Source organism: Ahaetulla prasina, chromosome 5, assembly GCF_028640845.1.
Source record: "Ahaetulla prasina isolate Xishuangbanna chromosome 5, ASM2864084v1, whole genome shotgun sequence".
Taxonomy (NCBI): domain Eukaryota; kingdom Metazoa; phylum Chordata; class Lepidosauria; order Squamata; family Colubridae; genus Ahaetulla; species Ahaetulla prasina.
Window position 1 is genome coordinate 82152837 of NC_080543.1, and position 26177 is coordinate 82179013.

General features: G+C 40.2%; 1 protein-coding gene and 1 non-coding gene across 2 annotated transcripts in view; both read left to right on the top strand.

Annotated features, from left to right (window-relative positions):
- The first annotated feature begins 2173 nt into the window (after positions 1-2173).
- Positions 2174-2247, top strand: TRNAV-UAC (transfer RNA valine (anticodon UAC)). The gene has a single exon. It is a non-coding gene; the product is annotated as a tRNA-Val (tRNA).
- Positions 2248-3032: 785 nt separating this feature from the next.
- The window catches only part of RS1 (retinoschisin 1), a gene marked incomplete at its 5' end in the record, with an annotated part of 101479 nt that continues 78334 nt past the window's right edge, over positions 3033-26177 (top strand). The window contains one exon of the mRNA XM_058186238.1: positions 3033-3077. Coding sequence (XP_058042221.1) covers positions 3033-3077 — 45 coding nt within the window. The remainder of the gene's footprint in view (positions 3078-26177) is intronic.

Below are 26177 nucleotides of genomic sequence, written 5' to 3' on the forward strand. Positions count from 1 at the left end.
GGGGAAAACGGGGAGGAAGGCATATTATGTATGTTTGCCATCTTGTTATATATAGTAACAAAGGTGGGTTTTTAAAAACCTAAATCTAAAATTTTAAAATGAAATTTACCTGTTACTTTATCAGACTATTGCATTCTGGGCAACTATAGCTTCTGAAATGATCTTCGTGGACTTCCTCCTGTGCAACATATTGCAATAGTCCAAATTTATCTTGCTTCCAATATAACTCAAAGAAGCAGCAGATACTATTTTATAAAGTCATGATGGGGGGGGGACACAAAAACAAAAATAAGATGACAGTGTAATGACAGTCTCAGGACTGATCAGTCAAAATGTAGCACACACTTCTTTTCCCCAAACTATTCCAATTTGCCCCTATGAGGATAAGAAGGGTATTAGTTTCACTGAAAGCTTGTTTATTTCAATCAGATAGCTAAGCAAATGGAATTCAACTAATATATATAGATGTACTCTCACTTCAAAGGAAATTAGAATGAGCAAATCACCTTTTGAACCAACTGTTCTGCACTTGAGAAATTAATTATTTACTATATTTATGAATGTATAAACCTCTTTAGTCAGACAACTAATTAGGGTAGAAAAGCAAAGCTACAGCTTGTATAACATTACCAAATACAGATCTAAAGCAATTTTGATTTTTATTCTTTACATAAAGTATTTTGTACTTTATTAAACATATTTCTGTGCTGCCACAATCAAAGATTCTCACCAGCTTTTTGTTGAAAATACAATTTAAAATATTTGTTCTAAAAAAATAAACATTCAACAGTTTACAGTGCAAACAACAACAATAACAATCAACAACAAACAACAATAACAATCAACAACAAACAACAACAATCTACGGGACCGTCTACTGCCGGCTTCTATCTCCCATCGTCCGGTACGTTCCCACAGAGAGGGACTCCTCAGGGTGCCGTCAGCCAAACAGTGTCGACTGGCGGCCCCCAGGGGGAGGGCCTTCTCTTTGGGGCTCACCCTGTGGAACGAACTTCCCTCGGACTTCGACAATTACCTGACCTTAGGACCTTTCATGAACTTAAAACTTATTTATTCCGTATGGCTGGACTAGCCTGATTTTATTTTATTGGATGGGTTTTAAACATTCTGTGATTTTATGGGGAAGTACGTTTTTAATATTTTGGGCATTTAAATTAGTTTTTTAAGGGATGTTTTTAATTATTGTATGTATGTATATTTTATCTGCCTGTTCACCGCCCTGAGTCCTTCGGGAGAAGGGCGGTATACAAATTAAAATATTATTATTATTATTATTATTATTAATAAATACAATGACATCAAATTAAGGAACGATATCCACAGTAGCTCATTCTTCAAAGTTTTTGAAAATCAATAGAACTAGTCTTTTCAACACTGGGAGTCTTTTCCATTGTGTTGGCATTGCTATAGAAAGAGTGATCCTATATCAAGATCTGCCCCAGAATCTCCCCAAAGTGTGGGATTTGTTGTAGTTTTTTTTTTTTAATTTGCATTTATATCCCGCCCTTCTCCGAAGACTCAGGGCGGCTTACACTATGTCAGGCAATAGTCTTCATCCAATTGTATACTATATACAAAGTCAATTTATTGCCCCCCAACAATCTGGGTCCTCATTTTACCTACCTTATAAAGGATGGAAGGCTGAGTCAACCTTGGGCCTGGTGGGACTTGAACCTGCAATATTGCAGGCAGTTGCTGTTAATAACAGGCTGCATTAGCCTGATGAGCCACCAGGAGCCCTGATAGGTCTTACCAGTCAGGCCCTACTGACTGGAATAGCAATCATGTGGTTGTCAGGTCATAAAATGCTTTATCAGTAAAAAAAAAATGATTTTATTTTATTATGATGATCGGGAGCTTATGCATTGAAGACAAATTCCTTGTGTGTCCAATTACACTTGGCCAATAAAAGATTTCTAATTAAGGGCAACTTAAATCGGACCAATAAATTTATTGACAACTAAAGTACGGTCTGCACAACCTCTGAAAGCCTCAAACTATAGAGGCTGCTGGTGTAGTTTTCGACTACTATTTAAGAATAGTATTGTCTCAGATAAGTTCAGGAACTGTTAAAAACGCTGTGTACACTGCATCAATATCAAATTTGAAAGCCTTTACATTAAGGCACTTACATTAAGATTATTTTCTATGTGGATTCCATAGTGTAGTGGTTATCACGTCTGCTTTACACGCAGAAGGTCCTGGGTTCGAGCCCCAGTGGAACCACCTTACTTTTTTAAGTTACAGTACACTTTACTTCTAAATAAAGCTAATATTGCAGTTCACAATCTACACAAATTCCATTTCTAAATAAGCATAGCACCATCTCACATTTTCTGCATAAGCGATCACGGTCTGCTCATAGCGCCACCCATCGGGATTTAATATTTATCAATCTTCAGATGTTGTTCAGCATCGTCGACAATTTTCCTGGATCCTGAAATCTTATTAGTAAAACGGTTACGGCAACGAGTCAACACGGGGTTATCCCTATAGAAATCTTGTAATCCAGCAGCGCCTTTCCTTAAATATTTGCGATCGAAGCAGCGAATAATCGATCTCAAAATTTATGCACAAACCAGTCAGAGCACTAAAGCAGTAGTAGGAGTTCTACACATGCTCACCAACAAATTTAACTAGTACTATTGCCTTTTTATTCCGGCTGACTCGTTGCATCGAAGTTCGAGGGTTGCTGATTTATAGCCAAAGCGCTCATTCTCAGCTTCTGCTCCCACGAAGAGCCGAGGTAATAAAAAATGTAAGATCTTTCCATCACAAGTCGCGTTTCAGGCGGGTTTTTACAAAGATTGCAGGGGAAAATAGGGTTGAGAAGGGCTGATGGCGGAACAAGTCCTGCATTGAACGGCTGTCGTATTCCCGCTTTCCTTCCAGGGTTTGCCTCTGGGAATATGCAAATGTATCGCAATTCTAACACGCGAATTTTTAATACACCAACTCATCGTTCTATGCTTATTGCAGAATGGAAGGAGGTGTCGAGGGTAGCTTAATGCTTGCGCGAACCATGGCAGAACCGGACAGTATCTGCTGACAAACGGGTCAGTTGGGTGCGGCATAAGCATGCGCTCCCCCCCACCCCCACGAGCGTGCGAGAAATAAGCTGCAGTTTGCCACGCGGGAGCGAGGACTGCGATGGCTTCCTTATGCGCCCACCCACAAGCGCAGCCGGCCACGTGCTCCGCTCAGGCTCCAGAAAGTGCAAGGAGGCGGTGCTGGGCGGGATGGAGAAGGTGCGCGCTGCGTCGCTTTCGCGGCTTCTCAATTCATTCCTCTGTGGAAAGAAGGCGACCCTGTGCGCTGGCACGAAAATAGGGCTTTCCACAAGGAATGCAATATTTCAAATGCGGGGGTGGAGGCGGGGAACAGATTTCTGCAAGTCGCTATATGCGCTATATTTTGCAAGTCGCTTATATGACGCTGAAAGAGGGTACAGTTCTATGCTTTACAGGAGGGGATAGAGACCTCCCAGTGGAAGCCTTGGCGCTCTCTGAGCCTGGTCGCTTGCTTTAGGTAGTAGTATCATCAGTGCCATAAAAATATGCAACAGTGCATTGATAATGCTACCTGGTTGGGTAACGAAATGTTTGCAAGCAAGCAACCAGGTTCAGAGAACACCAAAGACTCCACAGTTCAACCCCGAACTGCAGATAGTCTCTTCTATTGGAAAGATGCCCTCTGTTGTAGAGAAGTTTGGGGGTCATCCAGTCGAGTGCTGACCAAGTGGACAAAGTTGCTAGGTTTCCTGATCCCTGGCAATAGCTCGCGATTCCCTAAAGGACATTCTGGTGATCTCTGATCCTTTTTATCCACCTGATCCCTTGTTCATCTCTCATCTCTATTCATCTCTCAGATTTGCCAAGCAGGGATTATAATTTTTTTCTCCTAATCCATCTCTTGTTTGCCTCCTGTGCCCGAGCTTCTCCTTGTAGGTAATTATTGCAAGGGAGCAATTAACTATCATGGACCTGGGAATTGACTGACTCATTCTTCTTGGCATCCTGAAGCTGTTTCTTTAGTAAGCATGCATTACTGTGATAAACAGAGCTTTTGAATCAGCAGATCCAATTGCTTGGTTACCTTGATTCACTTTAATTTCAATCACTTCTTGCTCCCTGAAATATTTACATCAAAAAAATGTGTATGTAAATAATGATGAAATTGGATACCCCAATAAATTTATATTCAGATGCTAAAATCTTCTTAAATATTTGTTTTTGGCTTGGTTTAAGATGTACATAGCCTCTGTGACTTGTAAATCATGTCTTAATATGTGTCAATTGCAATTTATAATAAAAACAGTATTAAATAAATTATTCTATTTTTATGAAAAATAAATATTTGCAACTTGACTCATACCATTCCAAGGAGTTTTTTTGGGGGGTGGTGGTGGCCCAAAATAAGTTTGTTTCAAGCAAGGGCAAACTTATTAGGTGGTTGACTCACCATACAGTAGAAATGACATGGAGCTCCATTCTGTTCAAACCAGAGGTAATTACATTTTGTAATGGAAGATTCCTAAGACCATTGTCTCTTGGATTTCTGGTTCAGTGCTAGAGGATTGTAGGAATCACCTTGTGAGTGTGAAGTATATGGTTACAGCCTTAACATGAATAAGGTGCTCAGTACAGGATAATTGACTGAAAGGACTGAAGTGATATGCAGAATAACACCATGCTCTTTGGGCATAACATGGATCATAGTTTAATGAAACAAATTATTGGTAGGAAAATATTAGCTATATACAGTAGCAGTTGTATTTTTATATATACTCTTGTTTAGCCTGATGGAGAGCTGATACATAGTGTCTGAATAAAAGGTTAGGGCAAGAATGCCCTTAACTTGATTTAAGTGTCCATATAGTGATTTGGTAACACCACCAAAGTAGTGCTTTCTTTTGGAATTTTTTTACAACTTCCACTCTAGCTTCCATTCTAAATTCTAACCTTAGATTTCCTAGTGATTTCCCATTCAAGTACTAGTTGCTTTGTCTTGGTGTAGCTATTGTCACATCAAATGGATGCTGTTGCCATTTGAAGACACATCTTTTCTTAAAGTATATTAACTGCTAACCTGTTCCAGATGGTATCAGTCTTTCATGTATTTTTATATGAATCAACTGGATTTCTCCACGGTGGTCATTTCAGTTGTTTCTTTTTATCATATACATAGCAGTGTTTATTTAGGAAAAGACATCAAGAAAGATTAAAATAAAGCTAAAGAAAAATAATAAATCTGGTTATTATTGGTGGGTATTTTTTCTTTTTGCAATAGATGAATACAATACATGCATGTCTATGTTTAGATCATTTTAAAGAGCATTGCCCTTGGAGATTCCTTCAAAAATGAACTTGGCTTACCATAGTCAATTAAATCTCTAAGAGATAACATGGGTAAGGTGCTTAATGGGGCTATGTTTAAGTTAATCTTCCTCCTGTTCAGAAAGCTATACCATTCACTGAGCAGGTACTGCTGGTAGGTGAAATCAAGCAAAGATGTATTTCCAGCTAAGAAATGTGGCTCTGTTTCTTTTCTGTTTTGAAGGTAAGCAGTACAGAATGTATTCTATTATATAGTGTTATTTTTACTTGTCATTGATTGTAATTTATACTGCTTCTAATCCATGATCTTTTTCAGTTCCTAGATTAGACAAAAAGTTTTACATTTTTCATTGCTGGACCAGAAGACTTTTTCTTAGACCTTAGAATTCTAATTTTTAAGTGTGTTTTGTAAAGTAACCATATATGACCAGGTGTTTTTTTAAAAATGGAAATGATGGAAAGATGAGGATGTTGGCAAAACATATGATTAAAAGAACTGCTGAGATTGAATAAAAATCTTATATTTTCAAGGTGTATCTTTACAGTAATATGTTTTCATCTCGTCAGAACTGCTTAGCTTTGAAAGCAATATGTAACCTCTTGAAGAATATCACTGATTTAAGATTATATATAGAATCTATCAAAAGGCTAGTGACAGATTATGTGTCATCAAGTCAGTGTTGATTGTTAGTTACCACCAAGGTAAACCTTCTGCAGGATAATTGGTTCTCAATCTGACCCTTTAGGTCTTCCACTAATGCATCCATTATTGAAATTAAGCCCATCCACCTAACTGCTGATTATCATATTTTCTACATTTTCAGCATTATAGATTTCCCAGGATATCTAGGTCTTTGCATCATATGTCCAAAATACCATAATATGAGCTGGTTGTCTGTGCCTGAATGAGAATTCTGGATTGTTTTGTTCAATGATCCATTTATATGTATTCATAGCTGTCAATGGTATTCTCAGACGTCTTCCCAAAGACTTTGGGAAGTCTTCCCAAAGACTTTGAATCAGTGTTCAAAAATGTCAAAATACTTTCTATCTTATTCTTCAAAGCTCAACTTTCATTTCCATTGAGTGTCACAGGAAAAGAAGAAATGCCATCACAGTTCTGATCTTTCTAGCGATTAACAAGTCACAGCGTCAGAATATTTTTTTTCCAAGCCCTTCATTGGTATCCTACCATGTGCTTATTTGTGGTGTATTTTCTTACTTGCTAGATTCTTTATTTTTGATAATCCTAAAGGGATGAAGCTATCTATACTTAAGTATTTTTATTGTAAGTTCAAAAGTTGGTTGTTGTAGCTATTGACATTACTTTGCTCTTTCTACTTTATATTTAATCTTAGTCCCATTTTTAATGTGCTCATTGATTTTTATTATGTCTGAAATAAGGCTTAAAAATATAAAACAGAATGCTATTAGTTTAGGGTTCCCAGCTAGCCCTCTGTGAATGATAAATGTATAATTTACTCTGATAGCTTTCAGATCATTTGCATTTTCAGATATCAGACTAAATTATACATTTATCATTCACAGAGGGCTGGCTGGAATCCCTAAACTAATAGCATTCTGTTTTATATTTTTAAGGCTGATTTCAGACATCTTCCAGACATTTTTTAAAAAAATCATGTACATATTAGAAAGTAGAATTTAATTTTTTAAAATCCTCATGAAAGATGTTACATTTCAATTTTGGAAGCATTTCCTGACCTTAATTTACCCTTTTGTGCAATAGTGACATTTACCAAAATATTTTATATATCTTGTCCCAAGGCTACTTGTCCTGAGCAGCACCAATACAGGGGCTCTAAAAATAGATGTCATATAATTGAAAGTTTGATCGTCTTGCAGTCCAAGGGACTCGCAGGAGTCTTCTCCAGCGCCATATTTGAAAGGCCTCAATTCTTTGACACTCAGCCTTTCTTATGGTCCAACTATCACAACCAAACATTGCAACTGGGAAAATCATAGCCTTGACTATATGCACTTTTGTTGACAGCTTATTGGCATACTATTCTTTTATTATACCAATACAATAATTTTCTATATTCCCATCACTTCCTTTATTAACTTTGTGTCCCAGGAAGTTTTTCAGTACATTTATATTCTCTTATTCTTTGTAGTTACCTGATTATACTTTCAGTTCAATTTGGCATGCAATTCAGGGAGGAGGAGTCCTAATTATCCCCCTTAATATAATTCTTGCATGCTTACAATCTTACTGTGCTATATGGAAGAATAGTAGATATTACATACTCAACTCAAAAACTTGGATCTGAAGTAATTTAAAACCAAGGTCACAATACCATGGAATGCAATATTGTGTGTTGTTGCTGTTGTGTGCCCAAATGCCAAGCCTGCACACTAATGTTTGTTCATTTGAAATGTGTTGGATCAACTGCTATCATTACCTACATAATGAGGGAATAGGCTAGGGGTGAAATGCTCCCAGTTCGGACTGGATCGGCTGATCCAGTAGTGATGGCGGTGGGTGGTTCGGAGAACCAGTAGCAAAAATCCCTGCCCCCCACCGCCCATGCCCAGCTGAGCCATGTGATCATCAGAGCCTTTTTTTACCTTTTAAAAGCATTTTTTACAACCTATTCGGCCAAATAGGTTGTAAAAATGCTTTTAAAAAGTAAAAAAAGGTTTTGATGATCACAGCTGAGCCATGTGATCATCAGAGCCTTTTTTTTTACTTTTAAAAGCATTTTTTCTACAACCTCTTCAGTTGAAGAGGTTGTTTAAAAAATGCTTTTAAAACGCTCTGACAATCCCAGCTGAGTTGCCTGATCGTCAGAGGCTTTTTGATATATGAATGACCTTGGGGATAGAGAAGAAATGCTGCCTAGGAAATAATCAAACAAGAGAGACAGGAGGCCCCTGTAGTTAATTGTCAGAGAAGGAAATTTAGAATGGATCTACTCTAATGGACTTTGAGAAACAAACTCACCAGTCAGAAATTTTACAGAATCATGAAATGAAGCAGCAAGCAGTTTATTGCATGTAAAATACGTTCTTGCAAGAATGGGTGGCTAGTAGGGAGACACACAGAGGAATACATTTCTTCAAATTTTTATTCCCTCCACCGAAACCACAAATCCCTCTGTAGGAATTTAGCACCCACCCCCCTCCTAGAAGAATGAAATATTCTAGGAAATATTTTAAAAAGCAGAATATTATACCTTCCTGGATGAGAAATGGAGAAACATATTTTAAAGACAAAGGAGCTCCCTGCAACTTCCTGACTCCCCCCCCACCTTTGTCAATGGGCCATTAAAAGCCTCAGCTAAGCTCACTCATTCTCCCCACCTTTGTCAATGGGCAATTAAGGCTTCAACCAAGCTCACTCAATCCCCCCATGATTTGCAACACAATACAACTGAAACTCACCACATGGCAAGGCTCAAGCAAGCTTGAGAGACAGCCAGCAAGGCTAGCTAAGACCCCCACCCCCTGGGAGTCTGACAACCAATCAGGATACTCTTCCTGTGCCCCAGAAAGGTCAAAGCTCAGAAAAATCATAAAACCAGGGAGCACACAGGATCTCGGCCCTTTTTTTCTGTTCAGGAACTCAAGCCATGTGATCCTGGCCACCATTAAACCATCTTTCCAAGCAGCCTCCATGTTTCCAGTGTCTTTGTCCCCACTTGGAACTGAACCCAGATGGATATTTCTTCCAACAATTGGCACCCCAGATGGGACTCCAAGCTAACCTAACCAATGGACCTGGCCCAGGTAAGCCTCCCTTGCTAGCAACAGACCCATTGAGTCTGTGGGTAAGTTTTCCTGGACCTTGGCCATTTGGAACTAGGTTTTAAAGGGGTTTTGAGTGTTGAGCTCAAAGACTGCTTGGAAAGAAGGTGAGTACCTCTAAATTTTAATTTTAAGCATGGAAAAGCATGGGAAATATGTGTATGCCTGCATGTGTGTGAATGAGAGAGCCCTTCTCCCAATCACAGCTGGATCTTGCATCCTCTGTGCATTTCCTAACCAGAAAGACCAAAAGTCTGGAGAGCATGGGGTTTGCCAGAGCACAGGACCTTCTGTAAGGGAAGGAAGAAGTGTGTGTGGGGATTCCACCTAAGGAAACAGTCTGATTCCACCTCTTTGAGCAACCTCTAGCCGCACCTCTGCCTACTGCTAGCTCCACCGAGCCGTGACCGGTAGGCTAGAGAAAGCAAGGGGGGGAAGCCAAATGTGGAACTTTGTGTTTATCAGGAACGGAGCCAAGTAAAAGGAAAATGAGCGTGAAGGGACAAAGAAAATATAGGAACTATTGGTGTATCTAGAAAGCAAAGCCTAGGTGAAGGAGGTGCTCGTACCTGCTGGAGGGCAGTAGGTCCTCTGGGATCACCTTTTGATCCAAAAGAGCTCCCTTAACAGGAAGGGGCCCATACTTTGACAGAAGGAGTCAAGTCCTTCCCAGAACCTTTTTCTGAAAACTGTAGGAGGAGGGACCACCCGGCTAAGTCAAAGTGAAAATAAAACCTCACATCGGAGAGGGAAACATGGAAGCAGTAGCTCGAGGGTGGAGAAATCCCTAGGAGACATGCTTGGGGCCTGGGGCCCGGAGGCTGCCAGTTTTACCTGGTATGGAAAAAGAAATTGAGGAAATTGTGTAATAAAGATGAGAATAGGAAACAAATTTGGCTAAATAAAGGTACTTAAAAGAAAAGGGAAATATATAAATAGGAATGTTTGGGTTTTTGTTTTGTTTGCTTGTTTGTCTCTTTCTCTGTCTTCTATGGAACCACGTGGTCTGTCTGTTAAGATTTGTGCCTTCCCTAATTTAACTGAGATTTATGGCGGGAATGATCAGTGTGTGTGTAAATCTCAGAGTTTTGTTTTCCTCTCTGTCCTCCTTGTTTTTATGTGTGTATGTCTGTCTTTGTGGGCCCTTGAAGTAATTGTAACTGTAAAATGTATCTGATCTCTAGAGACAAGAATTTTAAATTGTTAGGAAAAGAAAAACAAAAGGTTGAAGCAATGAAAATGGGGAAGAGAGAGAGAAAAAAAAGGAAAGAGCCTTTTTCCTGTCTTTGTGGCCAACAAAATAGTAAAAGGACTTTTCATCCTATTTCTGTTTTTTTTCCTCCTCTCTATCTTAAAGTAACAACTCAAGTTTATAAGGAAACATTTTAAGTTCACTTACAAGATAAGTTTATGAGGAAATGTTTTAAGTTCACTTACAAGAGAGAAAAAAAATTCAGTCTTGCATTTACTGTATTTAAATGATTTTACCTGTTCATCCTCTTCCTGAAGTATGTGAAGTTTTTCTTTCTCATCAGTTGTGTCTCCATTTTGTTGAAACTGCATTATCTTTTAGTAACTGCAATATTGATGTGTTGTTTCTTTTCAAACTCTGCCTGCAAGATATCTACCCCCTTTAATCCTGTTACAATGCCTTTCCTGAGAAGATTACCCACAAAAGTGGGAGGAGATCCTGTTCTAATGTCTTTCAGCCCTGAAAAGATGACTCTGCAACTGTGGAAGCAGAGCACATGGTTCAGATGCTGCCCCAGAGGAGACCTTCCATTTGTTGGAGCCAGGAATTGAGTTTGAATCCAGCCCCACTGAAAGTCATCACAGCAACCAGATTGGAGCAGACCTTTCCAAACCTGACTGACCAACAACATGCCACTCAAAAGACATGAAAGAAAGGACCCTGAGATGTATAAGTAAAGACTAAAGACTCTTTTCAATTCCCAGAAGACAACTGGAAAGACTATGGGGAAGGTGGAAATTCATTGTAATGTTTTCTTTCTTGTCTCATTTACATTGTAATCAGTCTAAAGTACTCATGTAAGGATTGTATTTGAGTGGCTATCACAAGTTCTGAACACCTTAGATTTCTGTCTGATGGTAGGAAATTCTTCCAGCATGTTTGTATTGTTTGTATTGCCTGTATTGTAAAAGTAGCTGCATACACAGGCACACACAGAGAGACACACCATTCAGAATTAGTCTATTCCCTTCACTTACCTCCACACAAGACTTTTAAGTTGATTTTGCTCTGTGGCACTAAAAGCCCAAGGAGTCAGATCTCCCTGCTAATTCCATGGGGAGGGCATTCCCTCAGGCAATTCCTCTCTTGAAGAGATTGCAGAAAAAGTGATATCCAAAACCCAAGCCCTGAATGACTCACAAATGATGCTGCCCAGTTGCCCAGTAAAGCAAGATATGTTGCACTGGTGGTCTCATGAGTAGAAGTCCCAGGGCTCATTGTGTAATTTATTTTGTTAAGAAAGGAAAAAGCCTGGATTGCACACTGATTAACCTCAATTTGGACTGGAAAAAAAAATCTTGGATAGACTTAAGTAAGAGCTAGGGCAGGTTCAGTAACCAATCCTTGGAAATGGACAGCCTGTAATTTAAAGGAAAACCATGGCTGTGAAAATTTTGGGATGTGTGCTTGCTTGACCTGACTGGAAGCTCTCAGAAAGTGATATCTAACAGCTGAAATTAATTGGCATAGAAAATTGGATACTGTAAAATTCTTACCAGAACTTTTCCCCTGGCTGCTAGACCTTCATGGTTGAAAGCTTTTGGGAGCCACTGAAGGAATCTTTTTTTCTGTTGTCTCTATCAATGGCTTCCTTTGCATCAGGAAAATTAAAAGCACCCACTGATTTGATCAATTTTAATTTTTGCCAAGAGCATGCTTCAAAACTCATGTTTTGAAAAAAAAAAAGTAGGGATTGTAGAATTTAGCACCCTCCTAGAAGAATGAAATATTCTAGGAAATATTTTAAAAAGCAGAATATTATACCTTCCTGGATGAGAAATGGAGAAACATATTTTAAAGACAAAGGAGCTCCCTGCAACTTCCTGACTCCCCCCCCACCTTTGTCAATGGGCCATTAAAAGCTAAGCTCACTCATTCTCCCCACCTTTGTCAATGGGCAATTAAGGCTTCAACCAAGCTCACTCAATCCCCCCATGATTTGCAACACAATACAACTGAAACTCACCACATGGCAAGGCTCAAGCAAGCTTGAGAGACAGCCAGCAAGGCTAGCTAAGACCCCCACCCCCTGGGAGTCTGACAACCAATCAGGATACTCTTCCTGTGCCCCAGAAAGGTCAAAGCTCAGAAAAATCATAAAACCAGGGAGCACACAGGATCTCAGGCCTTTTTCTGTTCAGGATCTCAAGCCATGTGATCCTGACCACCATTAAACCATCTTTCCAAGCAGCCTCCATGTTTCCAGTGTCTTTGTCCCCACTTGGAACTGAACCCAGATGGATATTTCTTCCAACACCTCCCTGCAGCCCCTTTGAGGAAGACCACAAGGTTGCAACCTACCGGAATGCCTGTTTCTCCATGAATTTCCCCATGCTTAATCTATTTCCCCACCTTTTGCCCAGTTCCCCTTTTTCTGGCTACCTTTTGTTCCTTTTTTATTTCTTAACCTATATTTCTTGTTTCCTTACAATCCTTGCAGCACATGCATAATAAACTGAGGCAAGCGGTTAATTTTTCCACTATATAACTGTGTGGTTAAAATTGTTAACTATTCTGCTTGCCCAGGCTGACTTGCTTATTAGAATTACAGACACTTCCTGTTTTCTAATTGTGACCTTTTTACCTTTAATGTCCCAATGTCCTCCTGAACTTTTAAACACAAGTCTCTCAAAAATTGCTTTCTTTGCAAAAACAACACTACCTCCATCAGTTTCTTACATGGACCAAGCAGTTAAAAGTGGTAGTGGGGATAATCTGGGTGATGACCTTGTGCCATGGCAGTTCAGAGGGACAGAGCTCTGTTCCCTGTGCCGGGTTTCTAGCAATCGGGGGCCGTGAGAGGCGAAGTTTTGTCCTGGAGGGACAGACAATTGAAGGTGGAAGTCTCAGAGGCAGCAAGGAAAGGTGTGGTTTCCCACGGTGCTAGGAAGAGAACCTCCAACCCGACGTGGAAGAAGCCTGCCTTAATGGCAGAACTGAAGGATGACGCATCGGCCAAAGAAGAAGGAAGCGAGGAGTGAAGACAGTACAACAGCTGTAACCCAAGCAGTGGATTTAGCCAAGTTTAGAACACTGGCAAAGAAACAACTGGAGGAGGGACTAAAGACACAGAGTGATTCTCCAAATAGAGAAGGATAATCTTAAATAACTGGCAGCATTCTGGCATTGAGAGCAGAATAATGAGTAGAAGAGAACAGTAAACAGTGAAAGGGTGAAAGAAGACTATGTCTCGAAACTTAGAAACTTGAGCTCTAATGGAAAAACAAAAGGCTGATAGTTGGGCAGGAAAGATTGCGAGAGAGTGACTGTAGCAGAAGACAGAAGCTTAAGCAACAGTGAGAACAACAGGACTACCAATATTCAAATACCCTCTGTTAATTTTTAAAGTTTATCATAATTTTTAAAGTTTAACATTCTCCCATATTTATACTTCCATTATACTTTTTGGTATTTTTAGAACTGGCTATAGAATATAGATTTATTTATTAAGTGTAGGAAGTTAGCACCACCACCACCCTCCTAGAAGAATGAAATATTTTAGAAAATATTAAAAAGGCAGAATATATTTCCCTGAATGAGAAATGGAGAAACATGTTTTAAGGACACCTAGAAGCAAACAAAGTAATAACCAAAAGCCAACATGGGTTTGTCAAAAACAGATCATGCCAGACTAATCTTATCGCATTCTTTGACAAAATGACAAAATTAGTAGACCAGAGGAATTCTGTCGATATAATTTACTTGGACTTCAGTAAAGCATTTGATAAAGTAGACCATAACCTACTACTAGATAAAGTAGAAAAATGTGGGTTAGACAGCACCACCACCAGATGGATTCGTAACTGGCTGACCAACCGCACTCAACGTGTAGTCCTCAACGGAACTACATCCACATGGAGGGAAGTATGCAGTGGAGTACCCCAAGGCTCTGTTTTAGGCCCAGTACTCTACAACATCTTCATCAATGACTTGGACGAGGGGATAGATGGGGAACTCAACAAATTTGCAGATGACACCAAGCTGGCAGGAATAGCCAACACTCCAGAAGATAGGCTCAAGTTACAGAAAGATCTTGACAGACTTGAACATTGGGCGCTATCTAACAAAATGAAATTCAACAGTGAAAAAGTAAGGTTCTACATTTAGGCCAAAAAACAAAATGCACGGTACCGTATATGTGGTACCTTGCTCAATAGTAGTACCTGTGAGAGGGATCTTGGAGTCCTAGTGGATAACCATTTAGATATGAGCCAGCAGTGTGCAGCAGCTGCTAAAAAGCCAACACAGTTCTGGGCTGCATAAACAGAGGATAGAATCAAGATCACGTGAAGTGTTAGTACCACTTTATAATGCCTTGGTAAGGCCACACTTGGAATATTGCATCCAGTTTTGGTCGCCACGATGTAAAAAGATGTTGAGACTCTAGAAGAGTGCAGAGAAGAGCAACAAAGATGATTAGGGGACTGGAGGCTAAAACATATGAAGAACGGTTGCAGGAACTGGGTATGTCTAGTTTAATAAAAAGAAGGACTAGGGGAGACATGATAGCTGTGTTCCAATATCTCAGGGGTTGCCACAAAGAAGAGGGAGTCGGGCTGTTCTCCAAAGGACCTGAGGGTAGAACAAGAAGCAATGGGTGGAAACTGATCAAAGAAAGAAGCAACTTAGAACTAAGGAGAAATTTACTGACAGTTAGAACAATTAATAAGTGGAACGACTTGCCTGCAGAAGTTGTGAATGCTCCAACACTGGAAATTTTTAAGAAAATGTTGGATAACCATCTGACTGAGATGGTGTAGGGTTTTCTGCCTGGGCAGGGGATTGGACTAGAAGGCCTCCAAGGTCCCTTCCAACTCTGTTGTTATGTTATGTTATGTTATGTTATGTTATGTTATGTTATGTTATGTTATGTTATGTTATGTTATGTTATGTTATGTTATGTTATGTTATGTTATGTTATGTTATGTTATGTTATGTTATGTTATGTTATGACAAAGCAGCTCCCTGCAGCTTCCTTCCCCCACCCTACCTTTGTCAATGGGCCATTAAGGCCTCAGCCAAGCTCACTCATTCCCCCCACCTTTGTCAATGGGCCATCATCTGCAACACAATAGGACCCATTTAGCAACAGAAACTCACCACATGACACCTGGGAAGATTACATCAGCCAGCAAGGCAAGCTAAGACCCCACCCCCTGGGAGTCTGACAACCCATCAGGACACTCTTCCTGTGCCCCAGGAAGTTCAAAGCTTAGAGAGAGCATAAAGCCAGGGTGCGCACAGCATCTCGCCCTTTTCTGTTCAGGAATTCAAGCCATGCGAACCTGACCACCATTAAACCATCTTTCCAAGCACTCTCCATGCTTCCAGTGTCTTTATCCCCACTTGGAACTGAACCCAGATGGACGTTTTCTTCCAACAATTTGGCCCCCGCAGATTTTATTTATTTATTTATTTATTATTTAAATTTATATACCGCCCTATCTCCCAAAAGGACTCAGGGCGGTTTACAGGCATATAAAACATCAGTATACAAAATTAAAATCATCTTTAAAAAACTTATTCCAGTGCCCTATCATTTAAAATAGAAATATAAATATTAAAATCAATTTAAAACCCCTATAAAATTTAAAATCTAAGCCAGTCCTGCACAGATGAATAGATGTGTCTTGAGCTCGCGACGAAACGTTGAAGGTCCGAAGTTGACGGAGTCCTGGGGAGCTACGTTCCAGAGGCGGGAGCCCCACAGAGAGGCCCTTCCTGGGCGCCGCCAGACGGCACTGCCTAGCTGGCGGCACCTGAGGAGTCCCTCTCTGTGAGGCGCACGGGTCGGTGAGAGGTATCTGCGCAGTAGGCGGTCCCGTAGATAACCCGGCCCTATGCCATGGAGCGCTTTAAGGTGGTCACAAAACCTTGAGCGCACCGGAAGGCCACAGGTAGCCAGTGCAGCCTGCGGGATGGGTGTTATGGGAGCCACGAGGCTCCATCTATCACCAGCGCAGCCGCATTCTGGACTAACTGTAGCCTCGGATGCCCTTCAAGGAGCCCCATGTAGAGGCGTTGCAGTAATCCAGGCGAGGGCGTCACGAGGCGTGAGTGACCGTGCATAGGGCCTCCCGGTCCAGAAAGGGGCGCAACTGGCGCGCAGGCGAACCTGGTGAACGCTCTCCTGGAGGCGGCGTCAAATGATCTTCTAGAGACAGCCGTTCATCCAGGAGGGCGCTAAGTTGCGCACCCTCTCCATCGGGCCAGTGACTCGCCACCGATGGTCAGCGCAGTTTAGCTGACTGTGCCGGGATGCCGGCATCCACAGCCACTCTGTCTTGGAGGATTGAGCTTGAGCCTGTTTCTCCCCATCCAGACCACGTCTGACCTCCAGACACCGGGACAGCACTTGATAGCCGTTGGGGTGGTCGGTGTAGATAAGTACAGCTGGGTGTCATCCGCATACAGCTGGTACTTCACACGAAACCACTGATGATCTCACCCAGCGGCTTCATGTAGATGTTAAACAGAAGGCGAGAGAATCGACCTCGCGGCACCCACAAGTGAGGCGCCTCGGGCCGACCTCTGCCCCTGTCAACACCGACTGCGACCGGTCGGAGAGATAGAGGAGAACCACCGATAAGCGGTGCCTCACTCCCAACCCCCAACCGCAGCAGGATACCATAGTCGATGGTATCGAAAGCCGCTGAGAGGTCTAATAGGACCAGGGCAGAGGAACAACCCCTATCCTGGCCTCCAGAGATCATCCTGCGTGACCAAAGCCGTCTCCGTGCTGTAACCGGGCGAAACCGGACTGGAGCAGGTCTAGATAGACAGTTTCATCCAGGTGCAAGAAACTGATATGCCACCATACTCTCTACAACCTTCGCATGGCGGGTTGGAGACCGACGATAATTACCTAAAACAGCCGGGTCCAGGAAGGCTTCTTGAGGAGGGCCTCACCACCGCCTCTTTCAAGGCGGCCGGAAAGACACCTCCACCAAAGAGGCGCTCGTAATCGCCTGGAGCCAGCCTCGTGTCACCTCCTGCGTGGCCAGCACCAACCAGGAGGGACGCAGGTCCAGTAAACATGTGGTGGCATTCAGCCTCCCCAACAACCTGTCCATGTCCTCGGGGCGACAGGGTCAAACTCATCCCATACAATGTCACCAAGACCACCTCAGCCGTCTCACCGTATCACCGCAATCTTGGTCCAAACCATCCCGAGCTGAGCGATTTTATCGTATAGATAACCGTTAAACTCCTCAGCGTCCCTGCAGCGGGTCATCCCGCTCCCTTGGTGTAGAAGGGGCGGGTCACCCTGGCTGGGGCGGCTGGGCGATTATCTGCCGATGCAATGAGGAGGAGGCGAGTCGCCTCGCTTCCCTCATTGCCACTAGGTAAGCCCTAGTATGGGACTTCACTAGTGTCCGATCAGCTTCTGAACGGCTAGACCTCTCAAGAGCTCTCTGGGCGTCTTCTCGGCGCTTCATCCTCTCAGCTCCTCGGAGAACCAAGGAGCTGGTTGGGACCTGTGCGGGTCAGCTCGCAAAGGCACGACCGGTCTAAGGCCCCGCCGCGGCCGTTCCCAGGCGCAACAAGTTCCTCAGCCGAGCCGTGTGCCAGACCCTCAGAAATGGCCCAAGCTCCGTCCGGAACCCCTCCGGGTCCATCAGGCGCCTGGGACGGAACCAGCGTGTCGGCTCCGTCTCCCGCGGTGGTGAATGGCGGTCAGAAAGTCCAGGCGAAGAAGAGTGATCTGACCATGACAAAGGTTCAATGACTATTTCCTTTAAGTCCAGATCTCTCAACCACTGACCAGAGACAAAAATCAGGTCCAGAGTGCCACTAGCGTGGTAGGGCCATCAATTACTTGGGTCAGGTCCAAGGCCGTCATGGAAGCCATGAACTCCCGAGCTACCGTCGAGGCGAGCGGACGATGGCAAGTTAAAGTCCCCACGACTAAAAGTCTGGGGTCTCAACTACCACCCAGCAAGCACCTCCAGGAGCTCGGGCAGGGCAGCTGTCACGTAGCAAGGAGCCAGGTACGCGACTAGCAAGCCCATCTGACATCTATGACCCCATCTCACAAAGAGGATTCGCACCCGGCAATCTGAGGTACAGTGGTCTCCCTCGGCTCTAGACTCTCTCTAATCTGGCCACCCCACCACCCCTACCCTGGCCCTCGGCTGATGAAATGCTCGGAAACCGGTGGGCACATCTGAACAAGGGCACGCCTTTCTGGGCCCAACCAGGTCTCCATGCGCGCCCATAAGGTCGCGGCACCCCTGAATGAGATCGTGAATTAGGGGCCTTATTGCCACGGACCGTGCATTGCATCAGCCGAAGGCCAGGGCCCTGAGGATCCTGACCATCCGAGGCAGGGAGAAGTTTGAGGCTCGAGCGCGGTCGCCTGTAAGCATCGGCGCACCCCTAACGATGCATGAGCCCCACTTCCGCCATATCACCCTCCCCTTACCGTGGAAATAGCACCACCCTCGACCAATGGAACACCGACTCCCCATGACCCTCGGACCCACCCCGCCACGAGCAAGTGCAGGAACTGGACTCCCCGACGGTTACCCCAACACCACCCTTTCCTCCCAGCCCCGACCCAAGCCCGTCGGTTTCCCTCCCCTTAAAATCCCTTTAAAATTCCCTTAAAAATCTATTAAAACAGCCAATTAAAACCCTAAGCCTCCTGTTTTCATACCACCTCTGGGACTCCAAAGCCCGTCCTCAAGGTGGGCCTCGATAATCTGGAGGCCAGACCCAGCGAGAGGGGCATCTCGCAGGGCAAGAAGGTCAGCCGTGTAAATGTTCGCATCACTGAGACGGTCCGGGCAAGGCCCATCCTGGGCTAGTCAAGTTGGCAACAAAAGTCATAACAGATGATAAAATGACCATGACCAGTCTGTCCTGATGGGAAATAGTTCGAGATAATCCAGGGCTGCTAGACCTTCATGGTTGAAAGCTTTTGGGAGCCACTGAAGGAATCCTTTTCTGTTGTCTCTATCAATGTCTTCCTTTGCATCAGAAAAAATTAAAGCCTCAAGCCTCCCTGATCTGATCAATTTTAATCTTTTGCCAAAAACATGTTTCAAAAGTCATGCTTTGGGGGGGGAAAAGTAGGGATTGTAGGAAGTTAGCACCCACCCCCCTCCTAGAAGAATGAAATATTTTAGAAAATATTAAAAAGGCAGAATATATTTCCCTGGATGAGAAATGGCGAAACATGTTTTAAGGACAAAGCAGCTCCCTGCAGCTTCCTGCCTCCCCCCCCCGGTACTTAATGGTCAATGGGCCATTAAGGCCTCAGCCAAGCTCACTCATTCCCCCCACCTTTGTCAATGGGCCATCATCTGCAACACAATAGGACCCATCTAGCAACAGAAACTCACCACATGACACCTGGGAAGATTACATCAGCCAGCAAGGCTAGCTAAGACCCCCACCCCCTGGGAGTCTGACAACCAATCAGGACACTCTTCCTGTGCCCGAGGAAGTTCAAAGCTTAGAGAGAGCATAAAGCCAGGGCGCACAAAGCACTTCGCCCTTTTCTGTTCAGGAACTCAAGCCATGTGAACCTGACCACCATTAACCATCTTTCCAAGCACTCTCCATATTTCCAGTGTCTTTATCCCCACTTGGAACTGAACCCAGATGGACGTTTTCTTCCAACATAAGAAAAATATGTAGTTAATCATCCTGATAAAGATTATATTTTATAAGAAACTTAGTAAATAGACAATATAGAGTTGTAGTGTTAGTTAAATAAATATATATCATAAAAGAGAGACTGGATATTCAAATGGTGAAAAAAATGAAATACTTAGGAATATATTTAATATCAAGATGTGTAATGATAAAAGAAGATAATTATTATAAACTAAAAGATCAAATTGAGAAAGATTTGGAGAAATGGAAAAACTTGCAACTCTCACTCATGGGCAGAATAGCAATTATAAAGATGAATATATTACAAAGACTACTATATCTATTCCAGACAGTACTGATAAAACTTGAAAAAACTTATTTTCAACATCTTAACAAGGTAACAAGATCTATATGGCAAAGGAAAAAAGCTAGAATAAGTTAAAAGATGTTACAGGATACAAGGTTAAGGGGAGGATTTGGTTTGCCATATTACCAGGCACAGCACTGACTTGGATGAAGGAATGGGTAGAATTAAGGAATACAAGATTACTGACTTTGGAAGGACATGATTTGCAACTAGGATGGCATGCCTTTTTATGGTATGGAAGAAGTAAGATACATACATATTTTCATAGACATTATATAAGATATGCACTACTATTGGCATGGGAGAAGGTCAGAGATAAATATTATATGAAAATTCCGACATAGTTATCAACAATGGAGGCTTTAATATATCCAAATACTTTTAATTTTAGAAATATTGTTAGATATAAGGACTTGTTAACAGATGGGGGAATTGAAGCAGAAACAAAATTTGGAAGAACAGGGGATTGAGTTAGATTGGTATATGTACATGCAAATACAAACAAGATATCAGAAAGATGTTAAACTTTATGGTTTGTATTTAGAAAAGACTGAGCTGGATAGGATTCTCACAGGAACAGAGGACAAATTAATCAAAAAATATATAACTTTTTGTTGGGGATTGAGTTAGAAGAGGAACAAGTTAAGGAAACTATGATAGCTTGGGCTAAAAATTTTAGATATTCAATAGATCTAAACAAATGGCAATAGCTATAGGAGAGGAATGATAAATTAACAATGTTCACTGCATATAAAGAAAATCAATACAAAATGTTTTATAGATGGCATATGCCACTTGAGAAACTGGCAAAAATGTTTAAAGATAAATCAGCTGAATTTTGGAAATGTCATCAGTTACCAGGATCGTATTATCATATGTGGTGGACATGCCCAGAAGCCAAAAACTATTGAAAGAAAATAAAGGGTTGGTTAGAAGAAATGACCCAACAACACATTGACCCAAAACTGGAGTTGTTCTTTTTGGGGATTCTACCAGAGAAAATCAGTAAATAAAATATTTATTTGATTATACAGGTAATTAGAGCAGCAAGAATTATTTTTGCATAAAATTGAAAAGCAGAGAAAATACCCCTAGAAGGAGAAATTATTAGAAAAATTTTAGATTGTGCAGAAATGAACAGATTAACTTTGATGATTAAAGAAAGAGAGGATTCAGAATATTTTAAGATATAGGATAAATTTTACAATTGGTTAGAAGAAAGGTACAGATAAGCAATAGATAATTATGTAAGAAAACAATAATAATGTATTAGTGGAAAAATGGTAATAGTTTAAATTGAAGTGAAGAAAGAAAAAAAAAAAAAGATGGAGCCAGGAAGAAATCACCGAGACGTCACACGAAAGGAATTACTGATGTTTTAAATGTATGTTTGTCTATAAAATAAAAAACTTTTTTAAAAAAAATATATATATTTATATTCTTTGTACCCAATACCAATTGTATTTATTGTTCTTATTAATTTTATTAATCTCATTAATTAGATTAATTAATAATTTGATTTTTTCAATTAGATTAAAAAATATTTATTGTATCTAGTTTAGCTATTGTATTTATCGTATCTAATACCTAATATTTATTGTTCTTTATTATCTATTACTAATACTACTCATAGATACATAGCAGTATTATTAATATTCATTTATATAGAATTACATCTGTTAGAAATTAATTTAATTTATAGGAATGTATATAATACAAACTAGATTAAAACTGGATGGTAATTTGGCAGAGTATATATAAAATTCTAGGTGAGCAGCAGAAAATTATAAAAGAGATGACCACCATTACAACCTTAAAAACTGGAAAGAAGGCTACACCATTAGACCTAACATCGACTGCATCTCCATTGAACCAAAGATCAATCGAAAGAATGTTAACAACAAAAAATCCGAGCGCCATTCCAAATATGCAGGCAATGCAATCTACCTTGTTGACAATACAAGAAACAATGGCAAAACTCCAGGAAAATATGACAAAAAACCATGGAGAAATTAAATTAGATTTAAAATTAGAAATGGGAGAGATGAAGACCGAGATACACAAATTGGACAATAGAATGGGTGCAATTCAAGAAGCGATCCAGAAAAATGAGGAGAGAATAAAAACTATTGAAAATAGAACAGAGCAAACTGAGAAAAAGTTAGAAATGGTAGATCGGAAAATGATTGGGATGAATAAGAAATTAGAAGAATTGTTCATACATTTAGAAATGGATCGGGCTTCCTTCTTTCTGAGGTTTCAAAATGTTATAGAGACAAAAGAAGAGGATCTAGGGAAACTGATGGCAAGCTTAATTGCAGATGCCATGCAAAGGGATTATAAATGAATTGGATGATGTGTATAGGGTCCATACAAGTTATGCTAGATGCCACAAGTTCCCTAGGGAAGTTCATATAAGATTTGCCCTCAAGAAGGTGAGAGACATGATATATAAGATCACAAGAGAGGAACTGATGATGTACAAAGGAAAAGAAATCATGTTAAAACAAATCCCTAGGAAGGTCTGCGAACAACGGAAGGACTATCGCTTTTTAGTGACCCAATTAAATAAAAGGAACATACGGTTCCAATGGATTACTCCGGAGGGAATGTTAATCTCCAGGAACGACAAAAAGATCAAAGTTGATAGTATGGGGAAGGCTCAAGAACTGTATGACCAGCTAGCTGGCTCAGAGGAAGAATATAGCAGCAGGGAGGAATTGGAATTGGCCAGCCAAGACAAACAACGGCAAGAGACACAAGAGAAAGACCAAGAGGATAGAAGTAAAGAGGAGAAAGACCATCAAGGAGAAGAGGGAGTAAGAACAAGGATACAAAGAAGGCAGCGAGTGACACAAAATTAAGAATGGAAGAGGAACTGAAATTAATATCATTAAATGTGAATGGTTTAAATTCACCATCCAAAAGAAGACAGATATTTTCCAAATTAGTTAAACAAAAAGTAGATATTGTGTGCTTCCAGGAGGTCCACATCAAAAAACAAGATGAAAAATATTTACAATATAACAAATTGGGGAAACTCTATTCAACATTAGCAGAAAAAAAAAAAAGATGGAGCCAGGAAGAAATCACCGAGACGTCACACGAAAGGAATTACTGATGTTTTAAATGTATGTTTGTCTATAAAATAAAAAACTTTTTTTAAAAAAATATATATATTTATATTCTTTGTACCCAATACCAATTGTATTTATTGTTCTTATTAATTTTATTAATCTCATTAATTAGATTAATTAATAATTTGATTTTTTCAATTAGATTAAAAAATATTTATTGTATCTAGTTTAGCTATTGTATTTATCGTATCTAATACCTAATATTTATTGTTCTTTATTATCTATTACTAATACTACTCATAGATACATAGCAGTATTATTAATATTCATTTATATAGAATTACATCTGTTAGAAATTAATTTAATTTATAGGAATGTATATAATACAAACTAGATTAAAACTGGATGGTAATTTGGCAGAGTATATATAAAATTCTAGGTGAGCAGCAGAAAATTATAAAAGAGATGACCACCATTACAACCTTAAAAACTGGAAAGAAGGCTACACCATTAGACCTAACATCGACTGCATCTCCATTGAACCAAAGATCAATCGAAAGAATGTTAACAACAAAAAATCCGAGCGCCATTCCAAATATGCAGGCAATGCAATCTACCTTGTTGACAATACAAGAAACAATGGCAAAACTCAGGAAAATATGACAAAAAACCATGGAGAAATTAAATTAGATTTAAAATTAGAAATGGGAGAGATGAAGACCGAGATACACAAATTGGACAATAGAATGGGTGCAATTCAAGAAGCGATCCAGAAAAATGAGGAGAGAATAAAAACTATTGAAAATAGAACAGAGCAAACTGAGAAAAAGTTAGAAATGGTAGATCGGAAAATGATTGGGATGAATAAGAAATTAGAAGAATTGTTCATACATTTAGAAATGGATCGGGCTTCCTTCTTTCTGAGGTTTCAAAATGTTATAGAGACAAAAGAAGAGGATCTAGGGAAACTGATGGCAAGCTTAATTGCAGATGCCATGCAAAGGGATTATAAATGAATTGGATGATGTGTATAGGGTCCATACAAGTTATGCTAGATGCCACAAGTTCCCTAGGGAAGTTCATATAAGATTTGCCCTCAAGAAGGTGAGAGACATGATATATAAGATCACAAGAGAGGAACTGATGATGTACAAAGGAAAAGAAATCATGTTAAAACAAATCCCTAGGAAGGTCTGCGAACAACGGAAGGACTATCGCTTTTTAGTGACCCAATTAAATAAAAGGAACATACGGTTCCAATGGATTACTCCGGAGGGAATGTTAATCTCCAGGAACGACAAAAAGATCAAAGTTGATAGTATGGGGAAGGCTCAAGAACTGTATGACCAGCTAGCTGGCTCAGAGGAAGAATATAGCAGCAGGGAGGAATTGGAATTGGCCAGCCAAGACAAACAACGGCAAGAGACACAAGAGAAAGACCAAGAGGATAGAAGTAAAGAGGAGAAAGACCATCAAGGAGAAGAGGGAGTAAGAACAAGGATACAAAGAAGGCAGCGAGTGACACAAAATTAAGAATGGAAGAGGAACTGAAATTAATATCATTAAATGTGAATGGTTTAAATTCACCATCCAAAAGAAGACAGATATTTTCCAAATTAGTTAAACAAAAAGTAGATATTGTGTGCTTCCAGGAGGTCCACATCAAAAAACAAGATGAAAAATATTTACAATATAACAAATTGGGGAAACTCTATTCAACATTAGCAGAAGAAAAAAAAGGAGGAGTGGCAGTATACATTAAAGAGGGGTTAATAGCTAAACAAATATATACAAACATAAGAGGTAGAATGTTGATAATTGAAATAGTAGTGAGTCAAAAAAATATTTTGCTAGTTGTTATATATGTGCCCAATAAGAATCAAGGCAACTTTTACAAAAACGTGTATGATAAGATAATAGAAATAGGGAATGACAGTGTGTGCTTGATTGGTGATTATAATGCAATAGTGGACATTAAAAAGACTATGCAAATAACCAAAAAACAAAAATAAAAAAGAACACTTTACCAAAAGTTTTTTTTGAAATGGTAGAAAAATTAAACCTATTAGATATCTGGAGAATTCGTAACTCAGAAGAAACAAAATGCTCTTTCTATTCCAATCCCCATAGATCCTGGCTGAGAATCAACATGGCCTGGATATATGGAAACTTAGTCAAAGATGTGATAAATGTAGAGATTATGCCAAACACCTTGGCTGATCATAATCCTCTCAATATGAAAAGGACAAAAAAGGAAGAAATGTAGATATACACTCAATCCACAAATTTTAAAAGAGAAAGAATATATTCAAAAGATATTAAAAGAATTGGAATTATTTTTTAAAGACAACAAAAAACACCATATTTCATTACAAAATCTCTGGGACACTACAAAAGCATACTTAAAGGAGATTACAATAGCATATATTGCAAAAAGAAATAAAGATAAGTAGCGAGATTATAACATGCTGTCTGACGAAATTAAAAAATTAGAAAATCAATTACAAGTAGATCCAAGGGATGAACAAACTAAAAATAAAATGGCCTTAGTTAAACATAAATTAAATATTTTGGATCAAAAACAATTGGCAAGAAACTTAAAATTTGCAAAACAAAATTACTTTGAACATGCTAATAAGCCAGGGAGGTGGCTGGCCTATCAACTAAAAAAGGAAAGAGAAAAAAGAACAATACACTAACTACAGGATGAAAAAGGATCTGTGGAAAGTAATATGGAGGAAAAAAAGAAATTA